The sequence below is a fragment of the Populus trichocarpa genome, chromosome 18 (assembly GCF_000002775.5).
Source record: "Populus trichocarpa isolate Nisqually-1 chromosome 18, P.trichocarpa_v4.1, whole genome shotgun sequence".
NCBI lineage: Eukaryota > Viridiplantae > Streptophyta > Magnoliopsida > Malpighiales > Salicaceae > Populus > Populus trichocarpa.
In genome coordinates, this window is record NC_037302.2 from 7,356,329 (window position 1) to 7,373,444 (window position 17,116).

The 17,116-nt window shown below is 33.7% G+C and overlaps 1 protein-coding gene across 2 annotated transcripts; it reads right to left on the bottom strand.

Moving 5' to 3' along the window:
• Nucleotides 1-483: 483 nt before the first annotated feature.
• LOC7490534 (3-oxoacyl-[acyl-carrier-protein] synthase II, chloroplastic) lies at nucleotides 484-9,699 on the bottom strand. 2 transcript variants are annotated; one of them, XR_008058006.1, is made up of 16 exons: nucleotides 8,955-9,699; nucleotides 8,385-8,590; nucleotides 8,078-8,281; nucleotides 7,768-7,878; nucleotides 7,572-7,667; nucleotides 7,416-7,461; nucleotides 7,247-7,326; nucleotides 6,926-6,994; nucleotides 6,634-6,718; nucleotides 5,533-5,687; nucleotides 5,364-5,444; nucleotides 4,975-5,034; nucleotides 4,746-4,879; nucleotides 3,991-4,142; nucleotides 3,179-3,650; nucleotides 484-721 (listed from the first exon to the last, which is right to left on the bottom strand). XR_008058006.1 is itself a non-coding variant. In XM_002324103.4 (13 exons), exons 1-13 carry the CDS (start codon nucleotides 9,310-9,312, stop codon nucleotides 4,763-4,765), a joined length of 1,668 nt encoding a protein of 555 aa, XP_002324139.3. In that variant the 5' UTR covers nucleotides 9,313-9,698; the 3' UTR covers nucleotides 4,195-4,762. The 2 variants fall into 2 exon arrangements, 1 of the variants encoding a protein (XP_002324139.3); XM_002324103.4 differs by lacking the exons at nucleotides 484-721; nucleotides 3,179-3,650; nucleotides 3,991-4,142 and having other exon boundaries at nucleotides 4,195-4,879; nucleotides 8,955-9,698.
• Nucleotides 9,700-17,116: the final 7,417 nt, after the last annotated feature.

The following is a 17,116-nucleotide window of genomic DNA, read 5'->3' on the forward strand; positions in this document are numbered from 1 at the left end:
ATGGTTGTCATCCTCTCATTTTGTGCATACACGAACCTTGAGTCCTAACTGTACCTAGTTTGACGCATCACAACATAGATTTACTGTATCCAATGTCAGACTTCAGTACTATATACCAAATGCATCAGACTATCTAGTGTTTCTGGCAAAACAATGCAATCCTGGTGTTTCTGAGGATTCTTCTCTGATCTTGAAATTGTTAATGATATTCTGAAAAATCTTGCTTCACTACAGGATAAGCAGATGGAACCATACAAAAACTCTTCTCTGATTTTAGTGATGGAGAGACAGAGGACAGTGGTGGTGAATATATGGATACAAAAACAGTTTCAGGTCGGCATAACAAGTTTTCGTCGCAGCTTCAATCCAAGGCTTCATTAAGGTCAGTGACTTTACGTGTTAAAAGTTTTATAAATTAATGGCATGAACTGTTATTTTTAATTTTTGCAATTTAGGCTGTTACTTGGGTCCCAATAGATAATATAAACAGTTCAACTACTGAATGGTGAATCTGATTGGATGGTGCAGCATATCTATTTGTAATTACTGGCACAAAACAATCTAAGATTGCATAAATATGTACCCAAAATTTTCCAATCCTAAAAGAATACACAGGTCAGACAAGAGTTTGCCAGAAGACTTGTTTGACTAGTTAGAAGATGAGCCACTTGACTTGCTTGATCAGCACAAAACACGATCATCCTTGCAATCATCTGCGCACCTTAAAGAAAAGTAAGAATTAGATGATGAGCCAGAGATCGACTGTAAATCCCGAGATAATCAAGGCTGGATTAAATTAAAGAAAATAAACTAAACTAAAAAGAAGTGGGGGCAAAACGAATACACTTAAAGAAAATGGAGCCTAAATGCAATAAGAATAATTATAGAGCATAAATACTACTCTTCTTACCAAAAACAAATCTGCAACTATCGTGAAGAAAGAAGAGAGGAAGTTTTGGTATCTATTTTTACAGATCAAGAGAGAAACACCAAATTTCAAAAACCCATCCAAGATTAAGGGTTATAGGTAAAAAAAACATTGGTGGGCAAGGGATTAACAAGAAAAATTGAACAAGAAGAGAAGAGGGGAGGGTCAGCTGTCATTAGAAAGAAAAAGAGGGATCGAGACCTTGATTCGTATCGGGTAAGATATTATAAACATGGTCTTATGAGTTGTTTTAAAGTCGATTATGAATTGATGCCTGGATGTTAAATTATGGATTTGAGTTCTATAACTCCATATATAGTTAAAAATCTGAGGAGAGGTCAGATAGTAACAGTTCAAAAACGAGATAGTAACAGTCCAAGTGTTTGTTGATGAGTGATTTTGACTATCTTAGAGGTAGAACTGGGTTCTCCTTAAACATAAAACTTGTAGCCTCATGTCTTAGCTTTCCAACGACACTAATTTCGCTTGAATTGGAGTTCTATAACTCCAGATATAGTTAAAAATCTGAGGAGAGGTCAGACAGTAATAGTTCAAAAACGAGATAGTAACAGTTGGACAGTAACAGTCCAAGTGTTTGTTGATGAGCGATTTTAACTATCTTAGAGGCAGAACTGGGTTCTCCTTAAATTATAGAACTTGTAGCCTCATGTCTTAGCTTTCCAACGACACTAATTTCACTTGAATCGGAGTTCTATAACTCCAGATATAGTTAAAAATCTGAGGAGATGTCATACAGTAACAATTCAAAAACGAGACAGTAACAGTTGGACAGTGATAATCCAAATATAAAGAAAGGAATGATAACTGGGGTTGGACAAAGAACGACAATAATAATGAGTGAAATGAGAAAAACATAAAATATTAAGAAATGACTGAAAGAAAGACTTATTGGTTGTTGATATGGTTATTATAAAACATATCCTTGAGTGAGGAAAATTTATGAGATAAACCTATGATTTGCAGGAGGGACCACAGGCGTGGTGCAACAGCAGCAGCAGGGGAGCACGAGTAGAGCTTCTATTGCAGGTAGGTGAATTACACCTTTACCTTCTAGGTAAATTCCATGTTTTAATATATATTACTGATGTGAAATGTGAATTACTGAATGTATGTGTACTCAAGGGGAAAGGTTGTTGTGTGAATTGCTAAGTGATGAAATTATCACTGACAAATGAAATATGAGAAATGTGATTTGAGGCGTAAACTAGCATACATTTAGTGTATGTTAGGATCCCGAGTAAGGGGATCATCACGTTTGGACTAACATACATTTAGTGTATGTTAGGATCCCGGGTAAGGGGATCACCATGTATTGGCTAGCATACATTTAGTATATGTTAGGATCCTGGGTAAGGGGATCACCTTGCATCGACTCCTATGGGATGATGATGATGATACCAGTGAAAGGGGTATCGATAATGGGTTAAACAAAGATAATCATGTTTGATCTTATAAAGTCTAGAATGGAGGTTAATAGTGAAAGAGGGAACGATTATTAATAGTTGGAATAAGGAAGAGATTCTAATGAAAACCAGAAAGGAGAAGTGAACAAAATATTAATGCATGTTACCCTGTTGAAATTGTTTGATATTCGTGTTGTTATTTTTATGTGATATTCACCTTTAAATAATATGTATTTTGTTTCAGGAACATCACATGCACAACAGGAGTAGATCCTAGCTTATGTTCCCTTCTTGTAATTTAGGTTATAGGAGGTATACCCTTATATTTTGTAAACATGAAAATATTGGTATAACTTAATTTGTATAATTAATGTTTAAACTTGATTGAATGAACTTAATCTCTGTAGTTCATGTAACCATTTTTCATGTCTAAGTATTTACTTTTTATCCATCCATAATGATATTTTGTTATATAATGTATATCATGAATATTGTGGGTAATAGGTGTGAGAATATTGTGGAAATTGAAACCCAAGATGATTGGGTCGGGATTAAGTTATGAGATGCGAGTTATTAGAAGTGTAAACAGGTTACATGTCGATAACTTGGGACCTTCCAATATAGAGGGGACTCCGTCGAAATTTCAGTAGATTTTAATATGAAAACCATGAATAAATATATATATATATATATACACACACACACACTTTGTTTTCGGTTGATATGAGAGTGTTGTTTTTTATCCCGGAATGGGGGATGTTACATCGACCCTGAAAGGCGGCTGATAGTTTGTGGAGGGAAAACAAAGAAGGAAAAGGCCACTGACCCTGATTCAGATGTGAGGAGTGAAGCAGGCAGTTTCAAGTCTGTGAACTCCAGGAAAACTCAGAAGCGCAGGAAAACTTCAGATTCTGGGTGGGCTTACACTGGAAATGAATATGCTAGCAAGAAAGCTAGTGGGGATATGAGAAGGAAGGACAAGCTTGAGCCATATGCATATTGGCCATTAGATCGCAAGATGATGAGCCGTAGACCAGAGCATCGAGCAGCTGCGAGGAAAGGGATGGCCAGGGCTGTAAAAATGGCCAAGAAGCTTGAGGGCAAGAGTGCTTCAACTGCGCTGTCCACGAAGCTCATCAATTTTAATAGTCAGAAGAAAGGCAGCAAAAGAAAGAGCAGGTGAAAAACCTGTGTAGATTGATATATCAGGAAACGATCTGCGCTTTGGTTGTAAGCTCGTCAATGAAAAGTTGGGTTTTCCAGGGAGTACAAGCAGTTATCAGCACTCGCATTTCCTCCTGTTCTGGAGAAAGGCAAATTCTTAAATTTGGATCCTCGAACAAGTCCCAACGGAATTTACTCCAGACAGCATCTTGGTTGTAGTTATTTTCAAACAATTTTGTATTCCCATTAACTAAACTAGTCATTAAAGACAAAGAGAGAGAGTTCATAACTGTTGGTAACTCAGTTGATAATTTATATTTTAAACTATAAACCTCTCCCCTACATGTTCCTACTCAATTTGAGTGGATATTCTGCGTCCTCATGACAAATGCATTTTTTACTCGTGCTCAAATCTACCCTTCAAAAACAGATCCCAGGTGATCAAGTGCAAGCATGAATATATATTGGGCGTACCTGCCTAAACATCCGAGTTGAAAGCACGCTAGTATTTGTGGGTGCCAATATGGAACATTCTTGCTTGCTTGCTTGTGATACGAGTATTGCAGTTGTTTATCCATCCCAAAACTTATCCGACAGAATTCCATCGGATCAATAAACCTTGACAACTACACGTTGAGAACATTTTTTATAGACTTTTTAAATGTACCACAAACAAACTTGACGCAAAAAACCACCATTATGCTGACAGTAAATTGTTAGCTCAACATTCATTACAATTGACTACATGGAACAAAAATTAAACAAGCCCGCTACAAATCATATTATGAGAAAGAGAGTTACAAAAACAAATAGTATTTCCAGCGAATAGTTACTCGGCGAAATCTGACTATTCTCCTTTCCCGAGCAAATAGTCACCTGATCGATGTCAGACGTCCAACTAGTTACATTTGAAAGGTTAATTGAACTCAACCAGTTCAACAGAAAACAGGATACTGTGAGGATTCCAGTGGTAATCTGCAAGAAGTAGCTAGGGCGAGTAATCCATCTAGCATGCTGTTATAGGATAATATCTCCTACTAGACCTACCACATCTTTATATTTTACACATTTGAGCTGCTGAAAATTGAGTTACTGTCATGCATTGGTGAAATGATAGAATGGCAGGGCCTTAGACGTTAATTCATACATATATTCAACGTTCCTATCCCCAGCTCGATGTGTTCTTGCTATACCAAACAGAGAGAGATAAAGTAACAAGCTTACAACACCTTCAAGCAGCTCCGGTTCACTTGAATGGGGCAAAAATGATCGATGAGTTGTGGCCACCAAACCCAAATGAATTAGATAACGCAGCCTTAATGTCTAGTCTCTCTTTCTTCGGGCCCACTAATACACTCGTGTCCTGAATTTTATTTTTAAAAGCATGAGGTGAACGCCATCGCATATAAACCTACAATGCCAAAGGGGCAAACGGGAAAAGCAAAGGAGCGAACATACCACGCCTTGATCTGGATTTTCTAGATTGATATTTGGATGAACCCATCCTGTCCGTATTGCCTGTACAAAGTAACAAAATACAACATCAAGAACCGATGAAAAACTTGTTCTAAGTTTGGGGAGGAGGAATAACTCGACTATTGTCCCTTGAGAAGTGCAGTTTCAATGTTCCTTCTTTCATGGCAACATGAGAAGTGTATTTATTATGAATAGAAAAAAAAAGAAGAAATAAAAGAGTTCATCTGTTTTGGCAATTTGTAAATGTCATATCCATACTTATCGTGGGTGCAAGAATTAAAGTGACCCTTTCCTCCTCCGTTCTCTTTATGTGCTTCAATTTGAGTTAAGATAAAAAGGTATCCATATCTCATGATGCTAAATCAATTTACCTGTATTGCGGCTATGGCTTCCACAGCACCAGCTGCTCCCAGTAAGTGACCAATCATGGATTTTGTTGCGTTCACCCTCAACTGTGAATGTGGAAAAACAACTGTGTCACACGTGCGCAATGGATGGCCATGCAGAAATTAGGCAGCGATTATGACAGATGATACGTACACCAGAATTCTGGCCAAAACAATGCATGAGAGCTTGATACTCTTTGAGGTCACCTGCCGGTGTGGATGTAGCATGTGCATTTATGTAATTCACATCCTCTTTGGATATCCCAGACTGTGATAATGCCTTCTCTATGCAGAGAATCACACCAACCCCTGTTTTCATGTGGTGCAGAAGGCACATTAGTTAGCTTGTAAGGCCTTGAATGGATAAACAATATAATCAAGACAAGAACAAGTTGCAACAGAAAATTTTCATTTGGTTGCTGTAATTCAGAGAGAGAACCAATTCAAGCATCTAATAGCCTAAAAATGAATGTGCATCACCTCTGGGGAAATGCAACATTTAGGAGAAAGGTTCACAGTTGCCAACTCACAGAAATAACTAACAAAAAAATGAAATTAAAAATAGCAGCACACTGTCCAACAGCCTGTGAATCAACTCAACTGGAAAATGCCTCATGCAAATTTGTAGGATTGCTGCAATGATCCATATGCTACGTTGAGAACTACTCTTGAAAAGGACAGTAGAATTTACCTCAAATAGGAATATTACTACAACTATCTCTACCTTCTTATAGCCTTGATATGACAAGAGGTAGATTTTTTGTTTTTTTGAAATGTGTTTCCCAAGACTTTGATGAATGGTTTAAACAGGGCCAGACCACTACATTCCTTTTGGAATAGAAAATAATTACAAAATCCCCCACATCTCTACTTTGATAAATATCAAAAAGCAACCATGAGACCGCAACGTCCAAGGACATGTTTGAAAGTGTGGTAGAAGTTGCTTTTTAAAGTGTTTTTCATTTAAAAATACATCAAAATAATATTTTTTTTATTTTTCACATCAGCACATCAAAACGATCCAAAAACATATAAAAATTTTCAAAAACACGGTTAGACCCCATGCCAAACAATCTAAAAAGCAAGGGGTCATGATATCAATCAATACTGCACTGGCTCCTAATTAATTACATAATCATGAGGTGCATCAAAATGAAGGAAAAATCAAGATCCTCAAGCGTATCTTTAAATTACCATCATGCCTACATGGAGATTTAGTGTGTAAAATTATAGGTATTTTAGAGGGGCACATTACCATCAGGACGTGGCTCAGTCATATGATAGGCATCACATGTAAAGCTCCCTCCAAGAAATTCTGCATGGATATTGGCACCTCTTTTCTGCGAACAAAAACTAACCATAGATTACCATGTGAAGAAAAAATAGCAATCTACCATCACCATGTATATAGCATTTAGCAAGCAATGCACCCGTTGTGCGCAAGGGGAGAGAGCGAGAGAGAGAACGCCAGTGAATGTTCTAATTCTCTTCTACTTCTTCTTCTCATCAGATCATGCGACTTTATTTGGATTAGATAAGACAATTACCTTAGCATGTTCTAATTCTTCTAGAAGCAGAACACCAGCTCCTTCCCCCATGACAAATCCATCCCGATTCTGTTTATTACAAAAGACTTTAAGAGGGGAGAACTCAGAACCAAAACTTCTTGGAGAGGATAGAGCAGTGAATCAATAAATAAATTAGTGTAATTTATTCACCAGATAATTCTTCCACTGGCTTGACTACTATTATCATGTTCAAAATGAATAAAACTTCTTTTTTTTAAGAAACAAATTACAAAAAATTGGTTTCTTCCTTTTCCTGTTCCTTTCCTTCGGTGTGTGTTGGTATTTTTAATGATAAATTACCATGTCCCAAGGCCGTGAAGCTCTTGTTGGATCATCATTCCTCTGAGAAAGTGCTCTGCATGCCACAAAACCCCCCAACCCTGCACCAACGATTATGAATTCATATCAGCTTCCTGCTATGCCAAGAAACATAGGACAGGTATAACTCAAGGAAGAAGAAAAAAAACACCTATAGGAATAATTGCTGCGTCAGAGCCACCACAAAGCATAACATCCTGCAAGTTCATATATTATAGTTCACAAAATTGGGTGTTGGATATTAACAAGTGATCTTAAGCATCCCACACTTTTGTTGTTGAAAATGAATTGAACACGAGATGCTTACAGCTTCGCCTCTAATGATATGGTTTGCTGCATTCAATATACAAAAGTTGCTGGTTGCACAAGCAGTGGAAATTGAATAATTTGGTCCCATCCATCCCTGCAGTTACATGTGACAAACACAAGTTTAAAGGTCAATTTTAAATACCCAAACCATCACCTGTATGCTTTGATATTACATCTTGAAAATTATAGCTTACCAGATCCATTGCAAGCATGGCAGAACCCATATTTGTAGTTGCAAAAGGAACACAGAAAGGATTCATCTTCTTGTATGAGATCCTTAAAGCTTCAATTGCATCATTGAAAACCTTTCGATAATCACCCAGAAGCAGCAATTAATTCATCGATAAAATTCTATGACACAATGATTATACACATTTCTTCATTCAGTGATTGTATGAGTATTATCCTTTAAAGTTGGTTGGTAGGTGCTTCATAAAGTCATTTTTCTCAACATTTTCATCATCACAGACAAAATATCTTAAACTGTGAGGAGATTACGTCTACCTTCATCCCACCCATTGCTGAGCCAATCAAAACTCCACACTTCGTTTTATTCAATTCATCCATCACATCCTCAGTAATCCCTCCATCCGCCAAGGCTTTTTTGCCAGCAGTAAGCATGTAAAGCATGAATTTATCCATTCTCTTCGACAATTTTGGAGCAACCCATCCATCAGTTGAGAAAGACTTGATTTCTCCAGCAATTCTCTGCGCAAAGGTGAAAAAAATAGTTTCTAAGGGTAATAGCACTACTTAATTAGAGCGAGCAACAAATGGAAGAAAAGATGTGTTGAAAAAATCAGTTACCTACCGTGGGAAATTGAGCACAGTCAAAAGCCTCTATCCGAGTCACACCGCTTACACCTTGGAGAAGATTATTGTAGAAGACACCTGGATCATGACCAAGAGGTGAGACCACACCCATCCCTGTCACAACTACTCGCCTTTGCCTCGTAAGTGGTTTCTTTTTTGTCTCCACTTCCCTTGTAGGTTGCACAGCTACAGCCATGGCTTGCCCTGAAATATTTAAAGACAAAAAAAAGCGCATGTTCGGAGTCTGTCATTTGCATGCAGCGAAAGACAACTTCTCTCTCACACGAACGATGGGTAGTTTTCTTGTAAGAAGAGAGAGAGAGAGAGATGGAAAACAAAGACTCAGCTAGCAAACTCTTTGATACACACACGATGTCCAAACTCTCTGCCTCGTAAAAAGCATGACAGCAAAGTTAAGGCATCAATATTTGCTTTCCAAAGTACTGCACTCATTGATTTGAAAAATCTCAAACAAAGCAGCAGCAAGATCCTGCTTACACCGATTACAAGACACACAAACGAACAACCATTTGAATTATATAATAAATTAAATAACAGAAGAAGATACCGGAAGTAGCGGGGGGACTGAGTCGTCGTCTCAAGAGTCCACCAGAAGCGTAGTAACTGCTACAAGGTTCATCAGCCAAACAAGAGCTCATTAATCCTTTAAAACTCAACGTACTTTTATTGTTAGTGTTGTCATTTGAAGGAGAAGAATGGACTATTCCCCTAATACCGCTGCTGCTGCTGCTGCTGCTGCTGCAGCATTTCATAGGAAGAGCAGCCGACTTAGCCTTCCGTCTGCGACTAGAATTATACGACGGTGGAGACAACGGGTGTGCGCTTTCCTTAGCGCACGTGACCGACATGCAAGCCGCGAACAGCCACGTGCACAGCGGAGATGACAATGAAGCTGACCCCGTCATGTGTTTTCCTCTCTTAATTTCTTCTATCTCAATCTATCTGTTGTTATTAATAGTATACTCCATGTTAGAGAGAGATTGAGAGTTTATTTTTTTTAAGAAAAGAAAAGTACGTGCTATTAAGAATGAATGAATGAATCTGCAAGAACTAGAGGAGTTGAGAAAAGATGGAGAAGAAGAGGAGAGGGAGAGAGGTCTCGCTCGCTCGCTCGCTCGCTCATGTTTAATAAATAATAAATGTTAATAGTGTTCGTGCATGTCTCGCCATGTATCTGAGTCTTCTCGTCCTGTACGATGCCAAGTGCTCTTTCTTGTTCTTAAAAAAACATAAAAGAGGGATCATCAGTGGTGTGTTCGTTGGGCTAAATGGTAACCGAAAGAGGCAGGGCAGGGGGGTGGATCACCTGTTTGTGTTTTCAATATATATATTTATTTATATATTTTCCAAGTGGTGGCGGAATATGCATCCTCCTCTTACTCTGCTCTGCACTCTACTAATTGCTTGGTCCATTATAATAATGCTAATAAATCTTCACGCGCGGTTGATTATTGGCCAGGACCACCACGTCTATTTCTACAAGTAATCAACCACCTTAAGAAGAAGAAGAAGAAGAAGCAACCCCCCCACTACACCGTGTCTCCTTCTTCTGATCTTATTAATCACGTACGGGGTTATTAATTATAGCTAAGTCGGCTACTAATATATATATATACAATTATATATATGATCTTAAGCACTCCATTAATTGTAATTACCACCTCCTTTAATTTCTTCTTTGCTTTTGCCATTCTATATATATATGGAATACTTTAATTACCACATATATATATATATAGATTTAATTTATATATAGCATTATATATGATCTATTAATTATAATCTTAATTTGAGACTTCTTTTACATAAAATTGCAAGACTTGTACTGTTTGACAAATAATAATGTAAAAAAGAAAGATAATGATTTGCTGTAAAATTGTGAGTGTTATAGCTAGCAGTAAAGGCAATATTGAGCTAGGAAGAGATGGTAATAATGGCGGCAATTAATAATGGTTTTGACATGATGAAAGCTGTGGCAAAGGTGCTGGTGGTGTGGAAGTTGGTCGGGTGGTTGTGGTCATGGTAATTAGAGTTGTTGAATTATATTGCAATGCAATCTCATGATCTAATTAAAAGTATTTTAATTTCAACTAATTAATGATCACCAAGTTTATTTAAGGATTAAACCCACTTATTAGTTTATTTATTTGTAGAAAAACAGTTTGATTTCATTAAAAATATATATATATATTATAAATAGTAATTCAACTCATAATTTCATCTAGTATGTATCATGTTGTCTCTCTAACAAGATTTTGAGTTTTTTTTTTATATTCTCTCTTTGATAAAATTTTAATTTGAACTAAACTATTCTTTATGAAATGAATTATTATTGTTTTCTATCTAGCAATGAAACACAATAAAATATTTCATAAAAAAATAATAAATGGAGAATATTTCATAAGAAAATAATATATGGAAAATAATTCAACATGCACTACGTACTTATAAAAGAAAAACCATTTTAAAGTACTTAAACAATTAAAAAATTCAAGATGTTTTAAAGTAATTTCGATTTTCTCATAAATCTAATTTTCTTCAGTGAATGAAAGATTTCAAATTATATTTACGTTGTTAAGGCATATATATATATATAGTAGTGCATAAATACTTTTCTGAACCAAAGAAAAAACAGAAAAGATATTGATGATAAGCTGCTAGCTAACATTTTTAAGAGTGATTTAAAATCATGAACTACAATTTATGTATTCAAGTTGAGCATGTTAAATTTAAATTCATAGCCTTTCCCTAAAACGATGTCTTTTTTATAAACTGAACAAAACCAAAAATAAAAACAAAAAAAGTAAAATGTCTTTAAACCCACATAAGCCAACAATTTCTCACATTAAACCTACAACCACAATGATTAACATTTAAAAAAGTAAAAAAATATAATGCTTTAATATCAAGCACCAAAAAACATCTTAATTGCACATTGTCAATTTTATTACTCAATAATGTTTCACATCTAAATCAATTCAACACCTTTTTTATTTTTATCATCTTCATGTTCATCATCATCTTATGAAGGTGTTGAATTGATAAAAATATTACATTTAACTCATCAATATCAACATAAAAGACACAAATATTTAGATTTTTTAATTTGGTAGATGAAACAACTCGATATGGATCAACTAATCATTCCATTTGAAATATTTAGTCTCTTCTAATTACTTTATCTTTACCATTTTCAACAACTTAGACACGACTAATATGTTTAGTTTTCACAATAGATTACCAATCAACTTTATTATTATTATTTGTAAAGGAAGGAGTGTATGCATAATATACATGTTAACATTGATTGGCAAAAACTAAAAAAATATTGATGTTGTGAAGTATACATCTTTCATTTTATTTATTTTGATAAATACCATGGTGAAGATCTACTATAATTCCTCTATTGGTATGATACCAATAACATTTTAATAAAACAAATGTATCTTGCAAATTATGATATTACAATTCAATAACCTCTTGTAACTTGCCATAATAATGGAAGCATATTGATCAGTTTCATGTTTTCAATGCAAGTTCATAGTTCATACAAGTATGTTTTGGCATATAGATGTTAAAAATATCAAGTTTTGATTCCAAATAGCATGAATATGTTTGTTGTTTAGCTTTGGTAGTTTTGAACTTTGAAACTTCATAAATGTTATTGATGATTTGATGTTATTTATTAGTTTTTTGGATTCAACGATACTTAGTATTAGTAATGTGATTTATGAGGACCACAAGCAGCATGTTTTAGAAGCCTAAGAGGCTAGTTTTGGGTTTAACAGTATGCTAGGAATTTCTAGATTGCTGGGGTTTCTTCATCTTCTTGGAAAGAACATTACCTTAGATCTATATGATTTGGACCAGTTTTTGTCGATTTATTTACACTAAATCATTTGGGCAACTTAACTAGTAGATAATCTAGGGTTTATTTATATCAATAACAAGTTTCTGGGGTTTTTGAACCAAAACCTATTTTGACAAAATCGTGTTGATTCTTTGATAATCGAAGTGAATGAATGATAGATTATGGATTCTTGCATGATTTCGAATAAAACTCTGGCCTTGATTGCATAAAAACTTGTCTAGATTGAAATTTGTACTTGTCAGGTTCTTGATGAATGTTCTTCGTGTTCTTCACAATTTGAGTGTTTGATCCGTTTTTTTGCGAAAAATTTTATGTTTTGTGTTAATTTTCAACTTTGATTTTGTTTCAGTTCAAACTTTTATTTTGGTTTGGTTTTCGAGTTAAACCTTGGTTTTTTGTTCGGTTCATAGTTGAACCAATGTCTTTGGGTCGAACCGTTGGTTTTGTTTTGGGTTAGGTACTTAAGGCTTTATTTATTTGGACAACATTTTGTTAAGGATTTTTCGCCTAAGAAGATATTTGGCAAACACACCCTTAAATCCATTTTGACAGTTTTCTATAGGAAAAAAAAGATGGTTTTGCCAAAATGGCCTTACAAAAATAGATAATAATAAAACATCAAAAAATAATTTTTTCTTGTTGCATACAACCTAATCCTTACAAAAAATTGCATTTTATTTATAAAAAGAAGAGAAATGTTTTTAGAATTATTTTTTTAGAGAAAATGCAATAAGTTTATAAAATTCTTTAAGGATTTGACCAATATTTTAATAGCCCTAAACATTTTAATTCCTGACTTGCAACAAACCATATAGCTAAAATTGATGAATTTCAAACCATAGGCCTAAACAGATTTTTAATAGGCCAAGCTAAAATTGTTAAGTACAGTTATAAAAAGGAGAGAAATGTTTTTAGAATTATTTTTTTTAGAGAAAATGCAATAAGTTTATAAAATTCTTTAAGGATTTGACCAATATTTTAATAACCCTAAACATTTTAATTCCTGACTTTCGACAAATCATATAGCTAAAATTGATGAATTTCAAACCATAGGCCTAAACAGATTTTTAATAGGCCTAGCTCAGATTATTTGTTGAGCACAATTATACTAGGCATAGCCCAGTTTGTTTGATGAGTTGATCCTGGGCTACACCTTCCTCTAAAACTAAGCTTGTCTTTTGTAAATATGAAATTGAGCCAATATTTTGTTTGTTCACCATTGCTGATGGGTTTTGATGTGTCATTTTCTATTTAGTTTGAATTTGAAAGCTTGACTTTAAGCCTTGAGTATTCAAGCTTCGTTTGTTAATTTTGTTGAATCTGTTTTTTTATCACTAGTTTAATATTGTTGTAACTTTTGTTTTTTAAAATATTTTTTATCTAAATAAAATCAAATTAATACTTTTTCAAATGTTTTTCAATTATTTTAATATGGAGATATAAAAAAAATTATGAAAAAACATCATTTAGATATATATTTTAATTGAAAAATACTTTTGAAAAGCATCTTGCATTATATTACCAAACACACACTTACGGTGCTTTTCAAACTACTTTTTGCTTAAAAAATATTAAATTGATGTTTTTTTTTGTTTTTTTAATGATTCTAAGGTGTTGATATTAAAAATATAAAAAATAAAATAAAATATTATTTTAATATATTTTCAATTAAAAAAAAACTTTTGTAAAAGTATTTGCACCGTATTATTAAATACACACTTATTACTGGTTGTTCAAAAGCTGATTTTGAAAATTAATGCTGCAATGACTATGGAAAATATGGGTTGGATAAAGATCGGCCTTGGAGTGAATAGATGTAGTTTGAACCTGTTTGGCAACGCGATTAGTAGTATGTTTGCCAAAAATTTGAATTTGTTTTGTTTAAAATTATTTTTTGGATTTTTTTATATTGGTTTGATGTGTTGATTTAAAAATAAAAAAATATTTTAAAAAGCAGTCGCTATTAAAATATTGAATCCCCTTGAAAGAAGTTCAATCCCGTGCTACCATGGCATGCAATTTTAGGCCTTCTTGTTTATCATTGAAATCATTTTCGAGGTAACCTCCTAGCTTAATCCCTCCAATCTCAGGTAAGAGCGAGATTAGCTATAAATATGTCAAACGAAGAGCTTCAGTTATATTTTGTTTGTTTACCATTGCTAATGGGTTTTGATGTGTCATTTTCTGTTTAGTTTGAATTTGAAAGCTTGACTTTAAGCCTTGAGTACTCAAGCTTCGTTTGTTAATTTAGTTCAATCTGTTTTTTTAGCACTAGCTTGGTATTGTTGTAATTTTTTTTAAAATTATTTTTTATTTAAATAACATCAAATTAATATTTTTTTCAAATGCTTTTCAATAATTTTAATATGGAGATATAAAACAAATTGTGAAAAAACATCATTTAGATACATTTTAATTGAAAAACACTTTTGAAAAGTATCTTATATCATATTACCAAACACACATTTGAAGTGCTTTTCAAATTACTTTTCACTTAAAAAATATTAAATTGATGTTTTTTTTATGATTTTCAATGATTTTTGTGTGTTGATATTAAAAATATAAAAATAAAATAAAATATTATTTTAATGCATTTTCAATTAAAAAAAATACTTTTGCAAAAGTACTTGCATCGCATTATCAAATACACACTTATTATTGGTTGTTCAAAAGCTAATTTTGAAAATTGATGCTGCACTGACTATAAAAATTATGAGTTGGATAAAGATCGAACTTGGGGTGGATAGATGTAGTTTGAACCTGTTTGGCAACGTGGTTGATAGTATGTTTGCCAAAAATTTGAATTTGTTTTACTTAAATTTATTTTTTGGATGTTTTTGGATTTGTTTGATATGTTGATGTTAAGAATAAATTTTTAAAAATAAAAAACATATATTATTTTGATATATTTCTAAGTGAAAAGCATTTTAAAAAGTAGTCACTACTAAAATAGTGAATCCCGACACTTGGAAGGAGTTCAAACCCATGCTACCATGGCATGCAATTTTAGGCCTTCTTGTTTATCATTGAAATCACTTTTGGGGTAACATCCTAGCTTAATCCCTCTAATCTCAGGTAAGAGCGAGATTTGCTATAAATATGTCAAACGAAGAGCTTCAGTTATATTAACTATAATTAAAATTGATCAGTGTTTCATTGTAGCGCAGAATACTATTCATTGTGGATTGCACTGTTCTGCACTGTAGCACAGGTACTGTAGACTGTGAGTGCTTTCACTGTGGACTCCACTGTTGGTGGGGGCATATGGGGAGGCTGCAGCCTATAGGACCCAAGCGTCAGGCTGGAGGGGCGTTGGGCACACCCCTGTGCACACGTAGCGCTTGGGCTGACTGCCTGCCTGGGGGCTGGACACATCCCAGCGCACACGTGGCGATTGGCTCCTGCCTTAGTGATGGGCACAACCTGCACACGTGGCGCTTGGGCTGCGTTGGGTTGGGGACAAGCGGCGCTTGGGTCATGGCTCCAGACTCAAGGGGAATGGATTGGGCATCATGACCCATGGTCAATGGGTCTAGCATAAGGACTCAATTTTATTGGGTCCTTCATCAAGACTCAATGTTCTAATATTATTATTTTTATAATAATTCAAAGTTTTAATATAAAAAATATTATTATTTATGTTCTAAATATTCTTGGTTTTAAAAATAGTATTCTTTGGGTTATGAATATTATTATTTTTACTAGAATCAAAAGTGTTAATATTAAAAATATTATTTTTTTGTGTTATAGATATTATTATTTTTATAATAATCAATATTATTAATAAAATAATTACTAAATTAGAAAAAAAAATTATTCTTAATATTGAAAACAACCAAATTTGATTTGAAAGGTGAAATTAAAAATTAGTATTAGTATTATTATTATCATCATTAATAAATTTTAAAAAATTATTATTACTATCGAAGAAAAACCACGTGGGGACACGTGGGGCTTGGCACACCCCCTGCGCCAACGTGGCGCTTGGGCTCTTGTCTCTGTGCTTGGCATACCCCTTCGCACACGCCGCATGGTACTTGGGCAGCCTATACTTTTAGTATAATTGTATTAATATATATATTTTTTAGTATAATTAATGTTTAGAGTATTAATGGTAAAAATATTATGTTTGTTTTGTTAATATTTTTTTTAGTATAATTAATATTAAAAGTATTATTATATTATTTCTTAAAATATTTGTTTTTAGTATAATTGATAGTATTGGTATTAAAAATATTATTATTTTTTTAGTCTAATTAATAGTATTGATTTCAAAACTTTTATTATTTGTTCTATTAATATTATTTTTTAGTATAACTAATAGTATTAATCTCTAAATTATTATTATATTTGGTGTTTTAATAATATTATTTTTATAATAATTCATATTTTTGCTACTAAAAATATTATTATTTGTATTATAAATATTGTTATTTTCATTAAAATTTATAAGAGTATAAATATTATTATTATTATTAATAAATTTTAAAAAATTATTATTACTGTGAAAAAAACTATATTGGAACACGTGGTGCTTAATTTACTTTCTCTGCGCTGCAATCCAAGCACCACTGGTGCTTTGGCTTGGACACTGCCAAGCATGGACCAAACCAAACATCACGTGATGCTTAGAGAGCACCACGTGGCGTTTAGTCAGCAGCACCGCAGGGTAACAGCGCAGCCTAAAACTACTAGCAGCTAAAAATGATCAATGGAACTGGAAGCAGCTAAAACTAGAAATAATAATAATAATAATAATAATAATAATAATAATAATAATAATTCACTTTCATAAGTTTGCTTCTGGTTGACTATAAGGATACCGGAAGAGGGAAAGT